The following is a 19,355-nucleotide window of genomic DNA, read 5'->3' on the forward strand; positions in this document are numbered from 1 at the left end:
TTCTACTTCTGACAATCAGATATTTTGAATATATCGGCTACTTCTGACGGTAACACTTTATTTCGATAGTCCACTTTAGACATTCTATTAACAGTAAGTAACTTTGCAACTACATGTCAACTAGCAGTTAGTAGAGTATTAGTAGACTGTCTGCTTAATATCTTCTAACACTTTCTTTGTCAACTTATTCTACTAACCCTAAACCTACCCTAACAGTCTACTCTGAGAGTTAGTAGACATGTAGTTGCAAATTAATGAGAATTAGTTGACATGTAGTTGACATGTAGTTACAAAGTTACTTATAGTTAGTAGAATGTCTAAAGTGGACTATCGAAATAAAGTGTAACCCAATTAGCTACTGAATTGTATTCCCTTGTGAAACATTCAGTGAGAAATCATGAAAAAGGGACTTTTTATCCACCAGGATTTGACTGGATCATAATGGGATATGATATTGATGTTTGAGATTATTTTTCTCTGCCCAAAGGCCTTGATTACAGAACTAAGAGTTTAAGGTTTGGTTGGTTAGCATGGTGCAGTTAGCCCCTCATTTTTTATTTTTTTTATTTTTCATTCGAATATCACACCTGAATGAATCTTCACAGAAAAACAACAAAGGCTCATTGAAAACATTTCCCTCTACCTAAATTTTTGGGAGAAAAAAAATCCAAAAACCTATACATAAAATTCACTGCAGTTTCCAGTTTGAAATCAACATTAGAAGTGGTAAAACACAAACTACAAGTACAAGTAGCAAAATACTAATTGTTATACCGTTTCACACAAATTATGATTACGGGGCAGATTATCGATTAATAAACACTTATTGTGTGCGGTTTCTTGCACAATGCTATGTTATGACCTCAAAATACTTTTTACCATAGTGCATGGTTTGTAATCAAATTCATTTTGATGTTTGTATCACATAACCAGCTCCATATGTTTGCGGTAGTAAACTTGCTTAGAAGCGCACCCGGTACAGCATTAGACTTGTGATGTGGAGCACTCAGGTGCGAGTCCTGTGAAACACGAGTCACAATAAAATAGCTTAGATACTAGTAGAAGCCAGCTAAAAGGGCTTGGGTGTTTCGGAAAATATATATTGATCTCACGTTTGCTTTGTTAACACTATCGGTTAGGTTCAGGTTAGAGTTTAGTATAGGTGCTACGCAATAGAGCATTAACATTTTATGACATTTACCATTGTGTGATCTCATAGACATGTTGTGTGTGTGTGTCTTTCTTTATAGTGTTGTTGAGTTTGATCTCGGCCGGGGCTCAGACTGAGATGAAGCGGGTTGTTGGGGACAACGCCACATTGCCTTGTCATCACCAGTTCTGGCAGTCGAATGGACAAACACTGGACATAGAATGGCTCCTGCAGAAACCCAACGTCAAACAGCGTGTGGTAAGAGATATGTTGCTCTTTATGCCTTTTCAGAATTGGTCTTGCCTTCTCTCATTGTCTCTTGTTTATTTTATTTCTGTTTCACTTAGATTTCTCTTGTTGTGAGTTTTGTTTTCGCATTATACCTCTCATCATCTTCTATTTTGTCTGTCCTCCTGGTCTCCTTCCAATCACTATGTGCTTGTGAGGTGATTTTTTTTTGGAAATAACAACGTTTTAGTCCCAACATCCTGCTGAAAATGTCCAGCTGAAGTACTTGCTATGTAGTTTGACCAGAGTAATATTATGTTGCACAAATGGTCCAAAGACTGGGTACACACTATTTTGATAGTCCACTTTCTACTAACTACGAGTAACTTTGCAACTACAGTACATGTCAGCTACCAGTCATTAGAGTATTAGTTATTGTCTGCTTAATATCTACTAACACTTTATTTTGATGGTCCCCAACAGACATGCTTCTGACTATAAGTAACTTTGCAAGCACATGTCAACTTATTCTACTAACTCTAACCCTAACCTAGCAGTCTACTAATACCCTAATGAGTGTTAGTTAACATGCAGTTGTAAATTAATGAGAGTAAGCTGTAACCTGTGAGCTGTGATGTTAATGTATTTTTCCTTTATTTGCATGATTACAAAACAAATGGTCATATTATTATTATTATTATTAGGACTCAAGTACTGAAAGTGGTAAATAAGCACATAGATACTTGCTACAAACTGCATATACTGTATCATACATACATACCTACATACATACAAATAGGTCTAAGTATATATAAGAAAGTCTGGCTATGTGTAGTTCTCATTGAGCCAATCAAATATTACATTGACATTTGTTTGCTCTGCTTAATAGGAAGTCAGCTATTTTGGATTTTGTGTAAATACATTAACTTTTAAATACTCCTCTTAGAGGATTCATGTGATCGTCAGCAAACTCTTTCTTTCTATCTTTCTTTCTTTCTTTCTATCAAGTAATACTTTTTTAAATGTTAAGTTGTCCCAAGGTTGTGTGTTATTCCTGTTACCAACATATATATATCTTTTTCAAGAAACTATTCCAAATAATAATAATAATACATCGAAACGTGATCATAATCCTTTAATAGAAAAAAGTGAACTCTTCTGAGACAAGTGAATTAATCTTTTTTATTGTGTTTGTCAGTAGAGGACAAGCATAAAATCTCAACCTTGTAAGCTACCATGTATCAATCTCTCAGAACACCCTGGCAACCACCCAAAACACCCTAGCAACTGCCTAGTTTTGACTGTCTCTCAATCTCTATCAGTGATACAGAGTTGCTAGATAGTTACTGGGTGTTCTGGGTGGTTGTTAACCAGGGTGTTCTGGGTGGTTGCTAGGCAGTTGCCTTGTGGTGTTGATAGGTGGTTGTTAGGGTGTTGTGGGTGGTTGCTAGTTGGTTGCTAGGAATTTTTCTAGGCCATTGCTAGGTGGTTGTTAGGGTGTTCTGGGTGGTTTCTAGGCAGTTGACACTGTTGTGGGTATTTTCTCTGGTGTTGCTAGGTGGTTGTTAGGTTGTTCTGGGTGGTTGCTAGGCAGTTGCTCGGGTGTTCTGGACGGTTGCTAGGTGGTTGCTAGTCTTAGCTCATTTAAGCTGGTCTCCCAGTTTACTAATCTAAAAAGTCCCCAAAAACCCTTTAAACTGGCTAATAGACAAGACTGAGATACTTTTTTTTTTCTTCTTCCCAGCAATGCACACTGGTCTTTGACTTTGTGTGTTCATGTAGTACTGTGTAGCATGCAGGTCACATAGCCGACTTCCATACGACATCCATGCAGCTGCCATTGTGATGAATGGAAATGCTAATGGATAACTCTCTCCAGCTATATTGCACCTCATTGGCTATTGCTAACATTACAGAACCTCTTTCTTTGAAGTGAAGCCATAACTCGTGACTCAGATGTTACTCATGTTTGAGAAGATTATGCTAGAGAAGATTTTTCTGCTGCCAATTGTAATCTAAATAAATAAATATGACAAAGAGCATCATGTTATGACTGTCAGTGATGCAGAATGCATACAATAAGAATCACAGATGTTTTACCAGAAATGCAGATTTCTGCCGTGCAGCAGAAATTCAGTTGTGCAGCAGAGTTTTCTCATGTCTGTCGTGCTGTAGTTTGTGTATGTATGTGTGTGTGTGTGTGTGTGTGTGTGTGTGAGAGAGATGAGCAGCAATCGCAGACGGCTCTGGCAGGTGGACCCAATCGCAGGTCTGCTGATGTGTAGTGGCATCAGTGTTTAGTCCTTTACCCCAGGCATTCAGGAGGCTGTCACCGTCAAACTGTGTGTGAATGTGTGTGTTGGCAGCTGTGTTTGTGTGCGACAGCCATTTAGCATCTTTTCCACGGCAGTCACAGGTACAGGTAGAGGTTCTTGTATTAGAAACCCTTTTGTCTTTTGCGCGGAGTAGTACAGTTGTCGCAAAGTACCCATCAGATGAAAAATAAGGGAACAACTAGATGTGAAAATTTTCTGAGGAAAAGCGCTTTCCAATTCAAAGTTCCATGCTACAATGCTAGACTGCTGTGAGCAGTTTCCAGGGCATTAACATAGAAATATATACATAGATTCCTCATTACCGGCTGTTTCTATGAGCCGCTATGCCATATTTCAATGGTTTAAGCAGGTCAGTGAACAGATCAAGCAGATCAAGCTGACTGCAACCGCAGTTAGTAACTGTAGTAACTGATTACATGTAATCTGGATTATGTAATCAGATTCCAAAAATTAAGTACTTATAATTAGATTATATTACATTTTAAAATGCTCATAATCAGAATACAGTTATTTTTGTATAGATTACATTATTACATATTATTCACACAATGGCAGTCAATTATTAATAACTTGATTTGCCCTAGTTCTTCTTTTTTACTCTCTCTTAAATTTTCCTTTCTAAAATTCTACTGCTCTTATACAGCTATTCATCAACTCACAAACCCTGTAGTTCATTCAGGAACCCTAGTCTGGGAAACCCTAGTATACTGTAATGTTTAATACACTTCAGGATATTGATAAAAAAAAAGAATGGAATATATTTTAGGTCAAATGTAATCTAAAAGTAATCAAAAAGTAGTCTTCTGGAATTTAAATCTTGGCAGCTTTTACACCTGAGGCTGTGCAATTTTGTGACATCTCACTGAATTTTACTGAGAGTGAAGAACCTTTGTCTGCTCCAAGATGGCAGACACGTCCACATGTCTGCAGCAGTCAAATGTGGCATCTACCTATTTACAGTATATCTATTTATATAAGTTAATATTAGTTTCTGACGTGTTTTTAGCATGTTGCTATGTCGCAATTTGTGTATTCAGGGTGGGGTTGGATATTTTCTAATGCACTTCTGTGTTTTAGCATGTTGCTATGTGGATGCTAGTGTTGCTAGGTCATCGCTAGGGTGTTTTAAGTGCGTGTGAAGGAGTTGCTATACATTTCCGAGGTGTTTTAAGTGTTCAGCATGATGTTGTGGGTGGTTTGTAGGTGGTTGCTTGTTGGCCCAAGTCAAAATCCACCCCAGGTTTCTATGATATTCAGGTTTCTAGATTTTTTTTTTATCCATTAAGCCACAAACCATAAGTCTGATAAACTAATAGTGCCCCTTTCCTCCAAAAGTCACGTGATTTAAATTATTATTCATGTACCTCTAGCACAAATGCTGGGAGACAAGTTACATGCCAGAGTTTAATAATTAAGGCTAGGGGTCTAGTATGATGGACCTAAAACAGAGTAGATATATTTAATTTGACATGGATGAAAACACGGTTGTGATGGATAGAAGTACTACACAACATGTGCTTCTGAATGACATTTTCTTTTCATAAAAATTTTTTTTGGAGTTTTTCCACTGGAACTTTGTGGAGGGATCAGTGTTTCATCCTCGAGTAATGCATGTATTTGAATCCCGCTCAGGCTATTTTCTTTGGCATCAACTGAAATATGGTGTCTGATTCTACTGATTCCTTTCATCTATATTTATACAAAAGTTCTGTCTCTCTCATTTCAGATTATTACATTCTTCAACAACGAGGTCTACACTAACGACAACCATGCCAGTCGTCTGTCCTTTGCTGGCGACTACCTGAAAGGAGACGCCTCTCTCCTGATTAGCGATCTGCAGCTGACTGACTCTGGAGAATACCATTGTAAGGTCAAGACCGGCGGCAAATACCACTGGAGCCAAGTCAACCTCATTGTGCTGGGTAAGGCTCATCTTCCTGGAATCAGCCCCCAATTGTTTCCTCCATCAGTAAACCTCGCTGTGATTCGATTTGATCATCATTCAGATTACAAAATTTGGCCATTATTGACATAATCTAGAAATAGGATTGGTTGCGTTCACTGGCCAGACACTCTCAACTCTGGTGGCTAATGATGTTTGCTTCTCTTTGGATGGTAAATGGAGAGGATGTTAATTTGAAATGGTGGGATGAGGGAACATTGATTGAGCTCTATCTCTTAAAAACAGAAGAGACAGAATTATGCGATTTCTCTTCTTCTAGCAAAACAGTTTAGTGTCAGCTCAAATGCGGTTCAGATGAGCTTCTTAAGATTTGATATTTTGCTATGTCTGGTTTCCATTATTAGACCGCAGGGTTTCCAAGCCGTCTTTCAATTGCAGTACCTCTGACACCACAGCTCTCAGTAAAGACAAGAACTGGAAAGAAACATGTTGCTTTTTATTTAGCCTCATCTCTATCATATGCTCTTGTTGCATAGTCCCTATTTTCAAGGACTTGCAGCTTATGCCGAGCAGTTTGAAGTTGTATATCACGTCTTAATTTTATTAAGTCATTTTATTAACAGATTAGTACGCTAGCCACGGAGGGACAGGATATTGGCGAAAAGTTGAAAGAAAGAGAAAGAGAGAGAGAGAAATGGGAGAATGGATTGATGTAAATCCGGCCTCCACCCTAGAGTTTCTCTCATTTATTAACATTTCACAGAAGATTAGCTCAATACTGCCTTCCCATAATCCCCCTTCTCCACCCCCTGTCTACTCTTCTTTCTCTTCCCTCTACGTCACTCTATAAACACATTACAGAGAGCTAGTGTTCACATTATGATGTTATTTTCAGCCTGTATTTTGCCAGTTTCTCGAAATTTGCAGTTGAAAGTGGACAGGAAATGATCATGGGGGCCGGTTGTTCTTAAGTTCTTACTTAAATTAGAAACACCAGAGGCTTAGTAACTACTAGAGTTGGGGGACTTGGACTTGGACTGCAATTATGAATGAACTCGGACTCGGACACACTCAGATGGACTTGTATTCAAACTTGACAGGGACTCAGACATTTTGGACTCAGAGTACAGACAAATCCACGTCATGTGTAACAACATAACATTAACATAACAAGACATTAATAAACGTCTCACATTCAAACTCAATTGGTTTATGGCTTGGACTCGGACTCGGACTCGACAATGTGTACTTGGACCCAACACTAGTAAATGGTTACACCATTAGTTCTTAAGGCAGAATGTAGCTAGTAGGTTGTAAGTAATGCTTAATCGCAGCCTTGAAATTCATGGAGTTGTGAGTGAATTTCAGTTTTTCTGAGTGTAAAACTAAGTTTCCATTGAAATATGATACTTAATTGGGAAATAATGTTATATGTATATGTCTATAAGGAGTAATAAATATTATGGTGCAACCAGCCCCAGTAAATTACACTAGTCACACATGCATTAATCACTAGGCTATGGGTCCAACACTATGGAGATTTTTTATAAATTGCCTGCAACAATGTACACTCTAAGCTCTGCTTGTTTCTTTAGATTTCTTGAATCAGAGATAAATGAATGGGCATCATTTAAATTGGAGTCCGTCCACATGTCCACTGATTTTTAATATGGAGCTGAAGCTGTGAAAAATCTTGTTCGCTGATTATTTTATGAAAATGAGGACCGCATGCTACACGAGTGTAATTATTTCAGGCACCAAAAGTAATAATAATGACTGTTTCCAGGCATACAGTTCAATAATATTTACATGTTTAAAATAATCTCTTTGTAGAAAATGCCACTGTACTTATATGGAGTGTTTTTGTTCAGGTGACTAAAGCATCGGCCCATTATAAATTGCTCTGCTAGAACAAAAATTTTAGCATGTATTGACTATGAAACCTCCACATTTTTTATTGTTGCGTATATGGTCCATGCTGGTCAAAATATTTGTTTGGCTGTGGAGCAAAGACAAATATACACTAGCAGTAACACATAACTTCTGGGGTGTTTGTGTGTTTATAGACAGGGTCAGTAGGGCCAAAAGGGGCCACAGAGGTCTCTACAGGCTGTCTCTTAACTGCCATTCAGGCTCCAAATAAATCCCTCTGGACAGGCCCGTCTAACTGACCCCAGAACAGTTTAGAGCAGTGCTGCGGTAAGCAGGATGCCAGTGGGACTGCTCTGAGGTCACTTGGTAACTGTTGTGAGGCAGTGAGATCTTTGCTTTGGATTCTGTGTTGATTCAGAAGTGCTGTGTAATGTCAGAGGGGAGTTCAAAACAGTCAGTGCACAGGACAAGAAATCCTGACCCCTGCCTCCCCAAATTCAGATTGATTGCCTCTTTGATATTGATTGCTCTCCACAAACCGCCAGGGTGCTGTGTTTGCAAGTTTTAGCTTCATCTGAAATGTTGAAATACTGCTTCAAAGTGTCATATTATGTATAGTTTGTGTTCAATAGGAAGTTTCGTTTTTACATTTTTCATTTTTTAAATGTATCATTTTTAAATTTCGCATTTCATTTATAACAATGACACTCTTTATTTCATGTCTCATGCTAAAAATTCACCATCCCTGATGCAAAAGCACAGCCATTTTTCTGGATGCCTGTCATTGAAACACTAGGTGGTGTATCCTAGCCATCAGAAATCTGGACCTGTAACTAAATGGTAGTAGGTTTAAACACCACAAGTGTTGATCCTTGAAGTGTCGCTGTTATGTCAATGAAAACAGCATGTAAGCACCTGTGGACTCTTTCTAAAGTAAGCTACTTTGGATATCAATATTAAATGACTAAACTTAACGTTAACACACATTCTTGTTTCCTTGTTCACAGTGAAGCCGTCTAAACCCCGCTGCTGGATGGAAGGCCGGCTTCTGGAGGGTAGTGATGTGAAACTGAGCTGTAAGTCTTCAGACGGATCCGACCCTATTCACTACAAGTGGGAGAGAGTTCTGGATAAGGGCAAGAGTGTGGGAAAACTACCTCCCTTCGCACTCATCGGTGAGTCAAACACCCCGAAGCCTCGCAAACAAGACTAGAGCCTATCAGACCTTATTCTGGAAAGAGAAGGGTTTGTGCAGTCACTTGCTGCTGACTGTCTCAAATAATAGTCTTGAAAGATCTGATGCCATGAACGTCACACACTTTAGCAAATGCATCGAGTAGTTTTTGCACAGAAGTGCTGATTGTTGCAGATTAAACCTGTGCACGCTGAATCACAGATGTTGTGTGGCGAGCAGACAATGAGATTAGACAATTGATATTAGCCTCTATGCATTAGGGTTGGGCGCTATTATATCTGTACATGCGGTGCAAATGAAAACACAAGCATCATCTACTCAGTCAACTCAAATCAACTGATTTGCGGTCACACATGCCTTCAAACATACTATATTATAGATTCAGTTCTGTTCAAAGGTTTTTTTTTAATAAACGCATTCGAAAGACTGCATTTATTTGTAATATTGTGTTTTCTATTTGAATATATCTTAAAATATCATTTATTCCTGTGATGCAGTGCTGAATGTTCAGCATCATTACTCCAGTCTCCAGTGTCACATGATCCTTCAGAAATCATTCTAATATGCTGATTTGGTGTTCAAGAAACAATTCTGATTATTATAAATGTTAAAAATGGTTGTGATATTCAGCATTTTGTGGAAACAAAACATTTAGTATATTATGTTATATTATATTATATATTATTATATTAAAATATAGTATAGTATATTATATTGTATTATTATACACAAAAGGTTTACATTCCTTAGATATGATGTTTTCTGAGAATGTAGTAAATAATTGTCATAAGGATTATTTTAGTATGATTGAGACACTATTATAGTTTTTAATTTTACTTTATTGTTTAATATTCATTTAATGTTAGTTGTAGTATTTTATATATATATATATATATATATATATATATATATATATATTTATTTATACATTTAGTTTTTAGTCATTTTGTTGTGTGTTTTCTTTTCAGTTTAATTTTAATTTAGTAGATCAAGTTAAATTGATTGAAACTGAGAAATTCTGCATTGGCAACCAGGTGCTGATTTTTATTTTTTTTTTGCGAATTGCTCATTTTATTTTAATTCAGTTAAAGGATTTATTTCAGTTTAGGATTCTTTGATGAATAGATCATTTTTTACAGTCACATTTGGTCAAGCTAATGCATCCTTGCTTAATAAAATCATTCATTTCTTTCTTCAACTTTTGAACGGTAGTTTTCAAGCTAAACTATATTATAAAATAAGCTTTTACTGTGATAAACAATGATATTAGAATTACAGATTTCAGTTACACCTCGCCCACTTCTAGAATGCATCATATGGACCTTGGGTAGGCTAAAAATAAATGACTAAACAGTGTCTCGAATACATAATAATATACAGCAATAGAAGATGTTCAATGGCCTTTGGCTGTTAATACATTAGAATTCAATCTCATTCAGTTCTGCTTGGGAAACCGGAACAACAAAAGTGCAAGAACTACACAAATTCGAGTGTAATATGGCTTTGCAGATGGGACAGAGTAATGCAGTGATTCAGAGCGATTTCTCCTGCTGACACCAGATCTTCAGAGCACCGTATTGTTTTACAATCTATTTAGTCATATGCAGTCAATGCTGCAGGAGAGACGGACCGTACCCTCACCCAAACTCAACAATTAACCAGCCTCATCAATGACCACCTGCTCACTCTAATCAGCTTTCTTTGGCCAATAAACACACCTCCGCCCCAGAATTCACAGCAGACAGTGGATGAGAGAGAAGGATGATGGGACAGGGATGCAGGGATGAAAGAGGAGGCATTGGATCCTGGATGAGTAAATGATCCCGGCGACTCGAATCGCTCCGGCTGACAAACGATCCTCGGCTGAAGACGCACTGAGGTTCTCAGTTCTCAGGACACGAGCGCTTTCTCACCGGCTACAGGAAAACATTTAGTGTTCATCTCATCCGCTGGAATTCAAAACCTTGACGCGCACAAACATTAATTAATTCACTTCGCTGGGCTCGCTCTCACTTTGCTCCCTGATTAAAACACTCTGTTTGATTGAAGCCTGTAAAGTAGTGCAGTAAAGGAAGTAGTAAAAAACGGTTAACACTGCTAACGCTGTTTTGTAGGTCCAGGGTGAGTCAGAACTGGAGAGTTACTAATTTCATAACCCTGCTTCATCAGCATTGTGTCCTTGAGCAAATGGACATAACACAATACACACGAAAACTAACAAAGAAGGAAAAACGCTTCAAAATATGACAAAACACACCAAGAGCTAATTCTTCTTAGGGGACCGGTGGTGATTGTAACCCTTTAAAGTCGTGATGTAACGGAAGCAGCATTAGATTGTTTCTTCTGTATCGTGTCGAAGATAATATACTGAATAGTGCTTACATAGAAATGTTATGTTATGTTATGTTATGTTATGTTATGTTGTGTTGTGTTGTGTTGTGTTGTGTTGTGTTGTGTTGTGTTGTGTTGTGTTGTGTTGTGTTGTGTTATGTTATGTTATGTTGTGTTATGTGTTGTGGTATATGTTATGTTATGTTATGTTATGTTATGTGTTATGGTATATGTTATGATATGTTATGTTATGTTATGTTATGTTATGTTATGTTATGTTATGTTATGTTATGTTATGTTATGGTATATGTTGTTATGTGTTATGTTATGTTATGGTATATGTTATGTTATGTTATGTGTTATGGTATATGTTGTTATGTGTTATGTTATGTTATGTTATGTGTTGTGTTGTGTTGTGTTGTGTTGTGTTGTGTTGTGTTGTGTTGTGTTATGTTATGTGTTATGGTATATGTTATGTTATGTTATGTTATGTTATATGTTATGGTATATGTTATGTTATGTTATGTTATGTTATATGTTATGTGTTATGGTATATGTTATGGTATATGTTATGTTATGTTATGTTATGTTATGTTATGTTATGTGTTATGGTATATGTTGTTATGTGTTATGTTATGTTGTTATGTTATGTGTTGTGTTGTGTTGTGTTGTGTTGTGTTGTGTTGTGTTGTGTTATGTTATGTGTTATGGTATATGTTATGTTATGTTATGTTATGTTATGTTATGTTATGTTATGTTATGTTATGTTATGTTATGGTATGGTATGTGTTATGGTATATGTTGTTATGTGTTATGTTATGTTATGTTATGTTATGTTATGTTATGTTATGTTATGTTATGTTATGTTATGTTATGTTATGTTATATGTTATGGTATATGTTATGTTATGTTATGTTATGTTATGTTATGTTATGTTATGGTATATGTTATGTGTTATGGTATATGTTATGTTATGTTATGTTATGTTACGTGTTATGTTATATGTTGTGTTTGTTATGTTATGTTATGTTATATATAATAGTATATTATTATTATTATTATACACAAAAAGTTTCACGAAGGTTCAATTCTCAGAGAAAAGACATTGTTTGTTAATGTGGTAAATAAGTGTCGTCAGTGATAGTATGATAATATTATAGTTTCTGTTAATATCATTAGTATGGCTTTTTTAATTAATCTGAATTAGTTTGCATCTTTTTTTCTGTTTTCATTTTTCATTCAATTTTTGCAATTTTTATACATTTTGTTTTTGTAATTTTGTTTTGTTTTGTCTTTTTTTCAGTTAAAGTTTATTTAATTTCAAGTAATTGAAGTTGTTTTATGGTTTTAGTTAATGTTATCACTCATGATATGAACAATAATAATTGTCAAAACATCTACCTAATTACCTAATAGACTGTAGTTGTACCCCAGCTTGTGTGTGTACAGTTATATAAGTATTATTTCCTGTTTTCAGATCTGAAGAACCCAGAGATCGTGACCTTGAGGAACTTGACGCAGGACAGCTCCGGGGTCTACAAGTGCACCGCCAGCAATGATGTAGGAGAGGAGAACTGTATCATCGAGGTCACAATGCAATGTGAGTTCTGCTCTGAGGTCAGCCTGTGCCCTGGGCCTCAGACGCCAGTAATTAGTGTGGATGTTATGATACTCGGATCAGCCGGTGGAGGCGCTTTTAGCTTGGAGCCACAGCCTCAGTGTGATGGATGGAGGCTGTTTCCACACCGCAGAGAGCTTGCTTGTATTATGGGTATTATGGGTATGACACCATTGTTTTGTGGCAAGCAGCTTTTTATATTTTCATTTATATAAAGATAAAATGTATCTTTAAAAAAAATTTAAAAATTAATATATATTATATCTAGTTTATATTCCACCACAAAATAAAAAAATTTAAAAAGGTCATTGCGACTTTTCATCTCACAATTCAGACTTTTTTTTTCTTGCAGTTTGTTTAAATCTCAATTTTTTTGTTTTTATATCTTGCAATTTTAAGTTTATTTCTTGCAAAAAAAAAAAAGTCAGAAATGTGAGATTAAAAAGTTGCAGTTACCTTTTTATCCCATGGCGGAAACAAACTTCCATAATTTTGCTGATTTGTTGTCTTGGAGAAGAAAAAAAAAACATGCTCTCTCTCTCTCTCTCACACACACACACACACACACCCCTCACTCAAAACTTTCTGCATTTTTACATAAAATAAAAACTTAATTCTATATGATTTATAAATGGTTTTCCTCATGTGAACCAAAAAAAAAGTCAAAAATGACTTGTCCCTTGTGGGGACATTTGGTCCCCATAATGTTGGGAATACCAGGTACCAGACTTTTTTTTTCTTGCAGTTTGTTTAAATCTCAATTTTTTTGTTTTTATATCTTGCAATTTTAAGTTTATTTCTTGCAAAAAAAAAAAAGTCAGAAATGTGAGATTAAAAAGTTGCAGTTACCTTTTTATCCCATGGCGGAAACAAACTTCCATAATTTTGCTGATTTGTTGTCTTGGAGAAGAAAAAAAAAACATGCTCTCTCTCTCTCTCTCACACACACACACACACACACCCCTCACTCAAAACTTTCTGCATTTTTACATAAAATAAAAACTTAATTCTATATGATTTATAAATGGTTTTCCTCATGTGAACCAAAAAAAAAGTCAAAAATGACTTGTCCCTTGTGGGGACATTTGGTCCCCATAATGTTGGGAATACCAGGTACACACACACACACACACACACACACACACACACACACTTTCACTAAGCATTGGGAACTATAGAAAGCCAGAGTGTGGCTATTTGTCATCAGTCTTGCTCAAACAGCCATCATTCAGTGTTTATGTGTAATGGGTTCAGAAGAGGCAGAAGAATTTAATGTCCTGCATTTAGGCCTTGTTCTAGTCTTTCTCATCACAGAAAATTTTAATAATTTATGTGAAAGAGGCATTTCGCAGTTGTGGCTGGCAAAGTTGATATCGCAAGATATCTCATGAGAACACTAATAATGTGTAACTACCATATGGGCTTCCCTGATAATATAATTTATAAACAATGAGCAAATCAAAAGCTCTTTGTCAAACAAAAATAAATTTGTTTTTAAAGATGCACTCAGTAAATTTTATTGATGTTGTGCTGGCCGGTATGGCAGTGAATTTATACTGACTTAAACTGACACCCAGCGGCATGAATTTAGAAGCTGAAGTTGTCAGGTACTGTAGAAATGTACAATTAGCACATAATCTGGCATGGTTCATTTATTACTCAAGCAAAATAACTTATGAGGCGATCTGCTCTATGTGAAAAAAAAAATGGTAACGCTTTCTAATAAGGTCCCAAAAGTTAATGCATTAACATTACAACAATAAGCAATTAATTTGTTACAGTATATCTTTGTTAATGTTAACAAATGGAAGTGTTACCAAAAATGCTTTTTTTTAGACTTTTAATATGACTGGGGTTTTCATCTTATATGAGTGGAAATAATTGTATTTGTTCTTTATTTTCAGATACATATTTTGAGAGCCAAGTTGGTGTATAAATGATTCATGTCCATGTGTATTGGTGTAAAGCAAACAGTTAATTAATAAATATGGTTCAAATTAAACATGGCATGAAGACATTTGGTTATAGATTAAATTAAATTTTTATAATAAATTGATTGCTTACAGAAGCTTGTTTTATATTGTGACAAATCATTTTACCATTTTATTTTTTTATTATTTTAGTTCATTTTCCATAAATGTTTTCCTTTTTTTTTTGTTGATGATAATGTACGATTCCTATAATATTTTTTCATGATTGTTTTTTGTACAGAACAGTATGGAAGCTTGCTTCCACCACTAAATAAAAATCTGACTTTTTTCTCAGAATTGTGTAATATAAACTCTAAATTGTAAGTTATAAAGTAAATATTGTGTGTCATAATCTCGTAATTGTGTCTTATAAAGTCAGAATGTTGAGATAAACTCTCAGTTCTGACTGTTTTCTCAGAATTGTGAGTTTATATCTTGCAATTCTGGCTTTATTTCTCACAACTGCACGTTTATATCTCTAAAAAAAATCTGAATTGTGAGATAAAAAGTCACATGTATTATTCATATTTTATTATTTTTAAATTTTTTATTATTATTTTTTCTTTATTATTATTCAGTGGTGGAAAGAGCCATCCATAGAATACAAAATATGAGCATTTTCACTTGTGTTCTCAGGTCTTTGCACCCTACTGTAAATCACTGTATAATTGTATTTTTTGTATTTAACTTGTCATCATATAAAGATGTGATGTGATGTCCTGCTGTGTGCAGATGTGCGGGGCATGGGTGTGGTGGCTGGTGCTGTGGTTGGCGTTTCATTCGGCGTTCTGCTCCTCATTCTCATCATCTGGCTGGTCTTCCGCAAAAAAGAAAAGAAGAAATATGATGAGGAGGAGACGCCTAATGAGATCAGGTGAGATCTCAGTATTGATTGTGTGTTTATACTGTAGTTCCACTTTAACTCTTAATATTCCTGCAGCAGAAAAACTGTGACTGTGTTTTTGAGTGTGTTCAGGACAGCTCACTGTGACACACTCTTCATATTGTCTGCAGGACAATCTTCATAATACATCAGACAGCTGTTTTTTAGGGCTGTAGTGACAGAACTTTACTGTTTGTGTTCACATCAATAATGCAGCCACAAACCATGACTTTACAGTATCTCTGAATTATGCACACACAGACAAATGGTGTTTCTGTGCACAGTCACCGTAGGATAATACAGGAGTAAATTTGTTACAAGATAGCTACCTGCAGGATACTAAATGTGTCTAGTTGATACCATTACAACTAAAATTTCATATATTTTCATTATAATGAAAACTATTAGGCTGTAGTTGAACTATCTCCTTTATTTAAAAATAAAAAGATATAAAAAAAATATATAAATAGAGCAAACAGTGCTTAAATATTTTCTGTCTATTAGCATCAGATATTTAAGTAAACATTCAAAAAATAAAAGGAAAATTCTAGAATATTTCAATGTAAACAAAACTACTGATACTATATAAAGACTGCCATTTATTTATCAATTAATTAATTGATTCATTCATTCATTATTAATGTATTGTTTGTTTTGTTTTGTTTGGATGGTTGGGTTTTTTGTTTGTTTATAATTATTTTGTTATTTTAATGATTATTTTATTATTTTTAAATATTTTATATTTATATTCATAATAATTATTTTAAATGAATTTAAATGGCAACACACTTAAATGCAGTGGCTGCTCCAGGTCCAGACTATTGATTGATTGATTGATTGATTGCCTTTCTATCAATATACCGGTATTTTTGACATCTCTAACCAATGTCTATAATTCTGTTACTTTTGTAGAGAGGATGCAGAAGCTCCTAAAGCCAAGCTGGTGAAGCCCAACTCCCTCTCCTCGTCTCGCTCTGGCAGCTCCCGCTCCGGTGCTTCCTCCACACAGTCCATGGTGCACAACAGCACAACCCGAACCCAACGTCCACGGCCACCCGCTGTCGCCACCCTCAAGGAGAACGGACAGCCCCACGGGTTCCCCCAGTCTCCCCCGGCCTACACGCAGGTCGTGCCTAAAACCCCAGAACCCCCTGCCACCCCAAAATTCAAACCCCCCAATCCTCAAGTGGGCATGGCCATCCCGGCGAGCATCATGGTCCCTGCTCAAAGCAAGGCCTTTCAGACAGTGTAGGGAGTAAAGGAAGCAAGGCCTGGTGCGGGTCTCCGTACAAGACACCCACAGTGACTCTTCCAAAAGTACGATTGGAAAAATAAAATACACACACAAACACAAAAATAAAAATAAAAACTGTAAAATAAAAGCATAATTAAAAAATAAAATCAATCATATAAAATCTAAAAAGTTGAATGCATATTTACAAGGGAAAATACACAGTGCTTGCCCCCCTTCTGAAGTATTAAAAGAAAACAAGGGAGGAACTGAAGAACGAGAATTTTTTATTCTCATTCTTTGGTTCGCTCTCCTTCTTTTGATCTCATGGCGCAGTCTGACCCTTTTTTTTAACATTATTTGTTTTTCCCTCTCTTTTTGAGCCCTTGAAGGCTTTGTGGACGGTGGGGTGGAAAGATTTCCCCAAGTACAGTTTATTTATTTATTGCATCAGAGAGGCTAAAGGTCCAAGGGCAGGCTGGGTTTATGAAACATGATGGCAAGAGGAAGGACCAGTCGACTCTGAAGAGAAATGAAGGATATTATCCAAGAACTTTGTTGTTTCTGTTGAAGGCGATGGGGCGGCTCTGGGAATATGAACTGTCCATCTCATTCCCATTCATTTTTCCCAGAATGCAATGCAAACATTGGCCGTGGCTCAGACATCAAAATCGAAGGCAATCTTATTAATACCTTAACAACAATTTCCACAAAGAAGAAGTGAAGTGATTGGAAAATATGGTCCCTGATGGACATTTCGGCACATGGATGACGACGTGTCATTGATGCAGTGGTACAGAGAGACTAACGGTTCAGTTATCGTGAAACACACTGTTTTGCTACCTTAGCACGCTATATTTTACAAAAAAAACACCTGTTTAACTGTATTTCAATTATGCCATTGTCATTGGTTTTTTTGTATTTTTTGCGCAAACCCACGTTTTCTATTACTGCCCACAGATGCAGACGATAAAATGTAGTAAAAGAGACTTCATCGATGTTTTCTAGCAGCGGTAATTCATCACATGATGATTAAATGATATAAGAAGAGCATTTTAACTTTTACATAGTCCATCTTAGACATTCTACTAACTATAAGTAACTTTACAACTACATGTCAACTAGCAGTCATTAGAATACTAGCTACTGTCTGCTTAATATCTGCTAAGATTTTATTGTGATGGTCCTCCAAACATCATTCAACTGACTATAAGTATATTTTCAAGTACGTCAACTTATTTTACTAATCCTAACCCTAACCTTACAGTCTACTAATACTCTAATGAGAGTTAGTTGCCATGTAGTTGCCATGTTACTTAGTATAACTTCTGAAGTTGACTATCAAAATAAAGTGTAACGTTACATCCCGATGCGTCATGCAGTCAAGAGCACTTTAATCTCCATTTCAGGTGCTTAGCATTGCTGTATGTACATTCCCAGTAAAGTACGCCAGATCGCAGTAGTCTGCTGTTTCCCTCACAACCTAGTGCTCAGAACCGACCTGCATAATTGTGGCATGCAAAATGCAGCCATTACCTAATTTGCACAATTCCATTCGTGAATTGGGTGTTAAAAAACATGACATGAGGAAATAAACAGTGCCGTTAGCGGGTGAAATTGATCCTTAGTGAATTCCCCCTGTGTGTCAACTGCTCTCTACACACTGATAGGAATTTTTGCAGTTAAATCTATGCATAAACATGGAGCGTACTGTACGTCCTTGACAGAAAGTCTGCGGTCTGGTTGCGGATGTCATCCTCACCGTTTCAGTTTGTATTACATACAGAGCGTGGTATATTTGTTACAGCTGTAGTTCCAGTGATACTGAAACCAAAACCTGTCACGAATACTATGAATGTGTATAAGTCAAAGATAGTTTTGTTTTTTATTTATTTTTTCCTTCTTTTCTAGAATACCCAGTGGTACTACATAATAGCATATGAGGCACAAGTAACGTTCGACTATAATCTCACAGTACTGTTGGACAAGTAATTGAAAGGGAACGCCATAACAGGGACTTATGAACAGAGCGTGTGTCCGCATTTGCGGTACTCTCCGTCTAGTTAGTAATTGCACCACGGTACCGTCCCAGGATTCTCCTAGGACCCTCTAACAGCAGGCTGTCTCAAGATGGCTGGCTTTTTGTGCCAACCGCCCCGCGGCTTCCTCCACCAAGTGCTGTCAAAAAAACCCTCTCCATTAGCGGTGTCTCGAAGCCCCTGGGAAGACCTTGCTTGGTGCATTTGTGAAATTTGAAATGGACAAGTTGCCTGTTTTGTGTGCCTTCACAGTGAATTCTTCCCCCGAGATTGCTTTTGTCCTTGGTTCTTTGCAATGTACCAGACAAAAAAAAAAAAGGAAGCCATGTGTAAACTGGCCCTCATCAGCGGAGGGGGAAAGAGCACTCTGGCACAAAGAGGCAGTCCAAACGCAGCCACACGAATAATAGTCACTCTGTTTTATATTGTACATACAGATATACGCACACAATATCATTTAAGTTACCGGTTGAAGATTGGGGTTATAGGTCATGATAAAGATGTAGATGAGGTATTATGCATTTTCAGAGAGTAATAATTGGTCATTGTAGCCCCTGACCTGCTAAGCTCTGTTTAATAAATAAAATAATTTCCTTCTT

General features: G+C 36.4%; 1 protein-coding gene across 1 annotated transcript in view; it reads left to right on the plus strand.

Annotated features, from left to right (window-relative positions):
* LOC107602112 (CXADR-like membrane protein) overlaps positions 1–19,074 on the plus strand; it is a 102,943-nt gene extending 83,869 nt beyond the window's left edge. Inside the window, exons 3-7 of the mRNA XM_016294521.1 lie at positions 5,441–5,636; positions 8,497–8,664; positions 12,493–12,615; positions 15,336–15,477; positions 16,399–19,074. Of these exons, the coding sequence (XP_016150007.1) occupies positions 5,441–5,636; positions 8,497–8,664; positions 12,493–12,615; positions 15,336–15,477; positions 16,399–16,738 (969 nt within the window). The 3' untranslated portion in view covers positions 16,739–19,074. The remainder of the gene's footprint in view (positions 1–5,440; positions 5,637–8,496; positions 8,665–12,492; positions 12,616–15,335; positions 15,478–16,398) is intronic.
* Positions 19,075–19,355: the final 281 nt, after the last annotated feature.

This window comes from Sinocyclocheilus grahami, unplaced genomic scaffold (assembly GCF_001515645.1).
Source record: "Sinocyclocheilus grahami isolate Dianchi unplaced genomic scaffold, SAMN03320097.WGS_v1.1 scaffold319.1, whole genome shotgun sequence".
Taxonomy (NCBI): domain Eukaryota; kingdom Metazoa; phylum Chordata; class Actinopteri; order Cypriniformes; family Cyprinidae; genus Sinocyclocheilus; species Sinocyclocheilus grahami.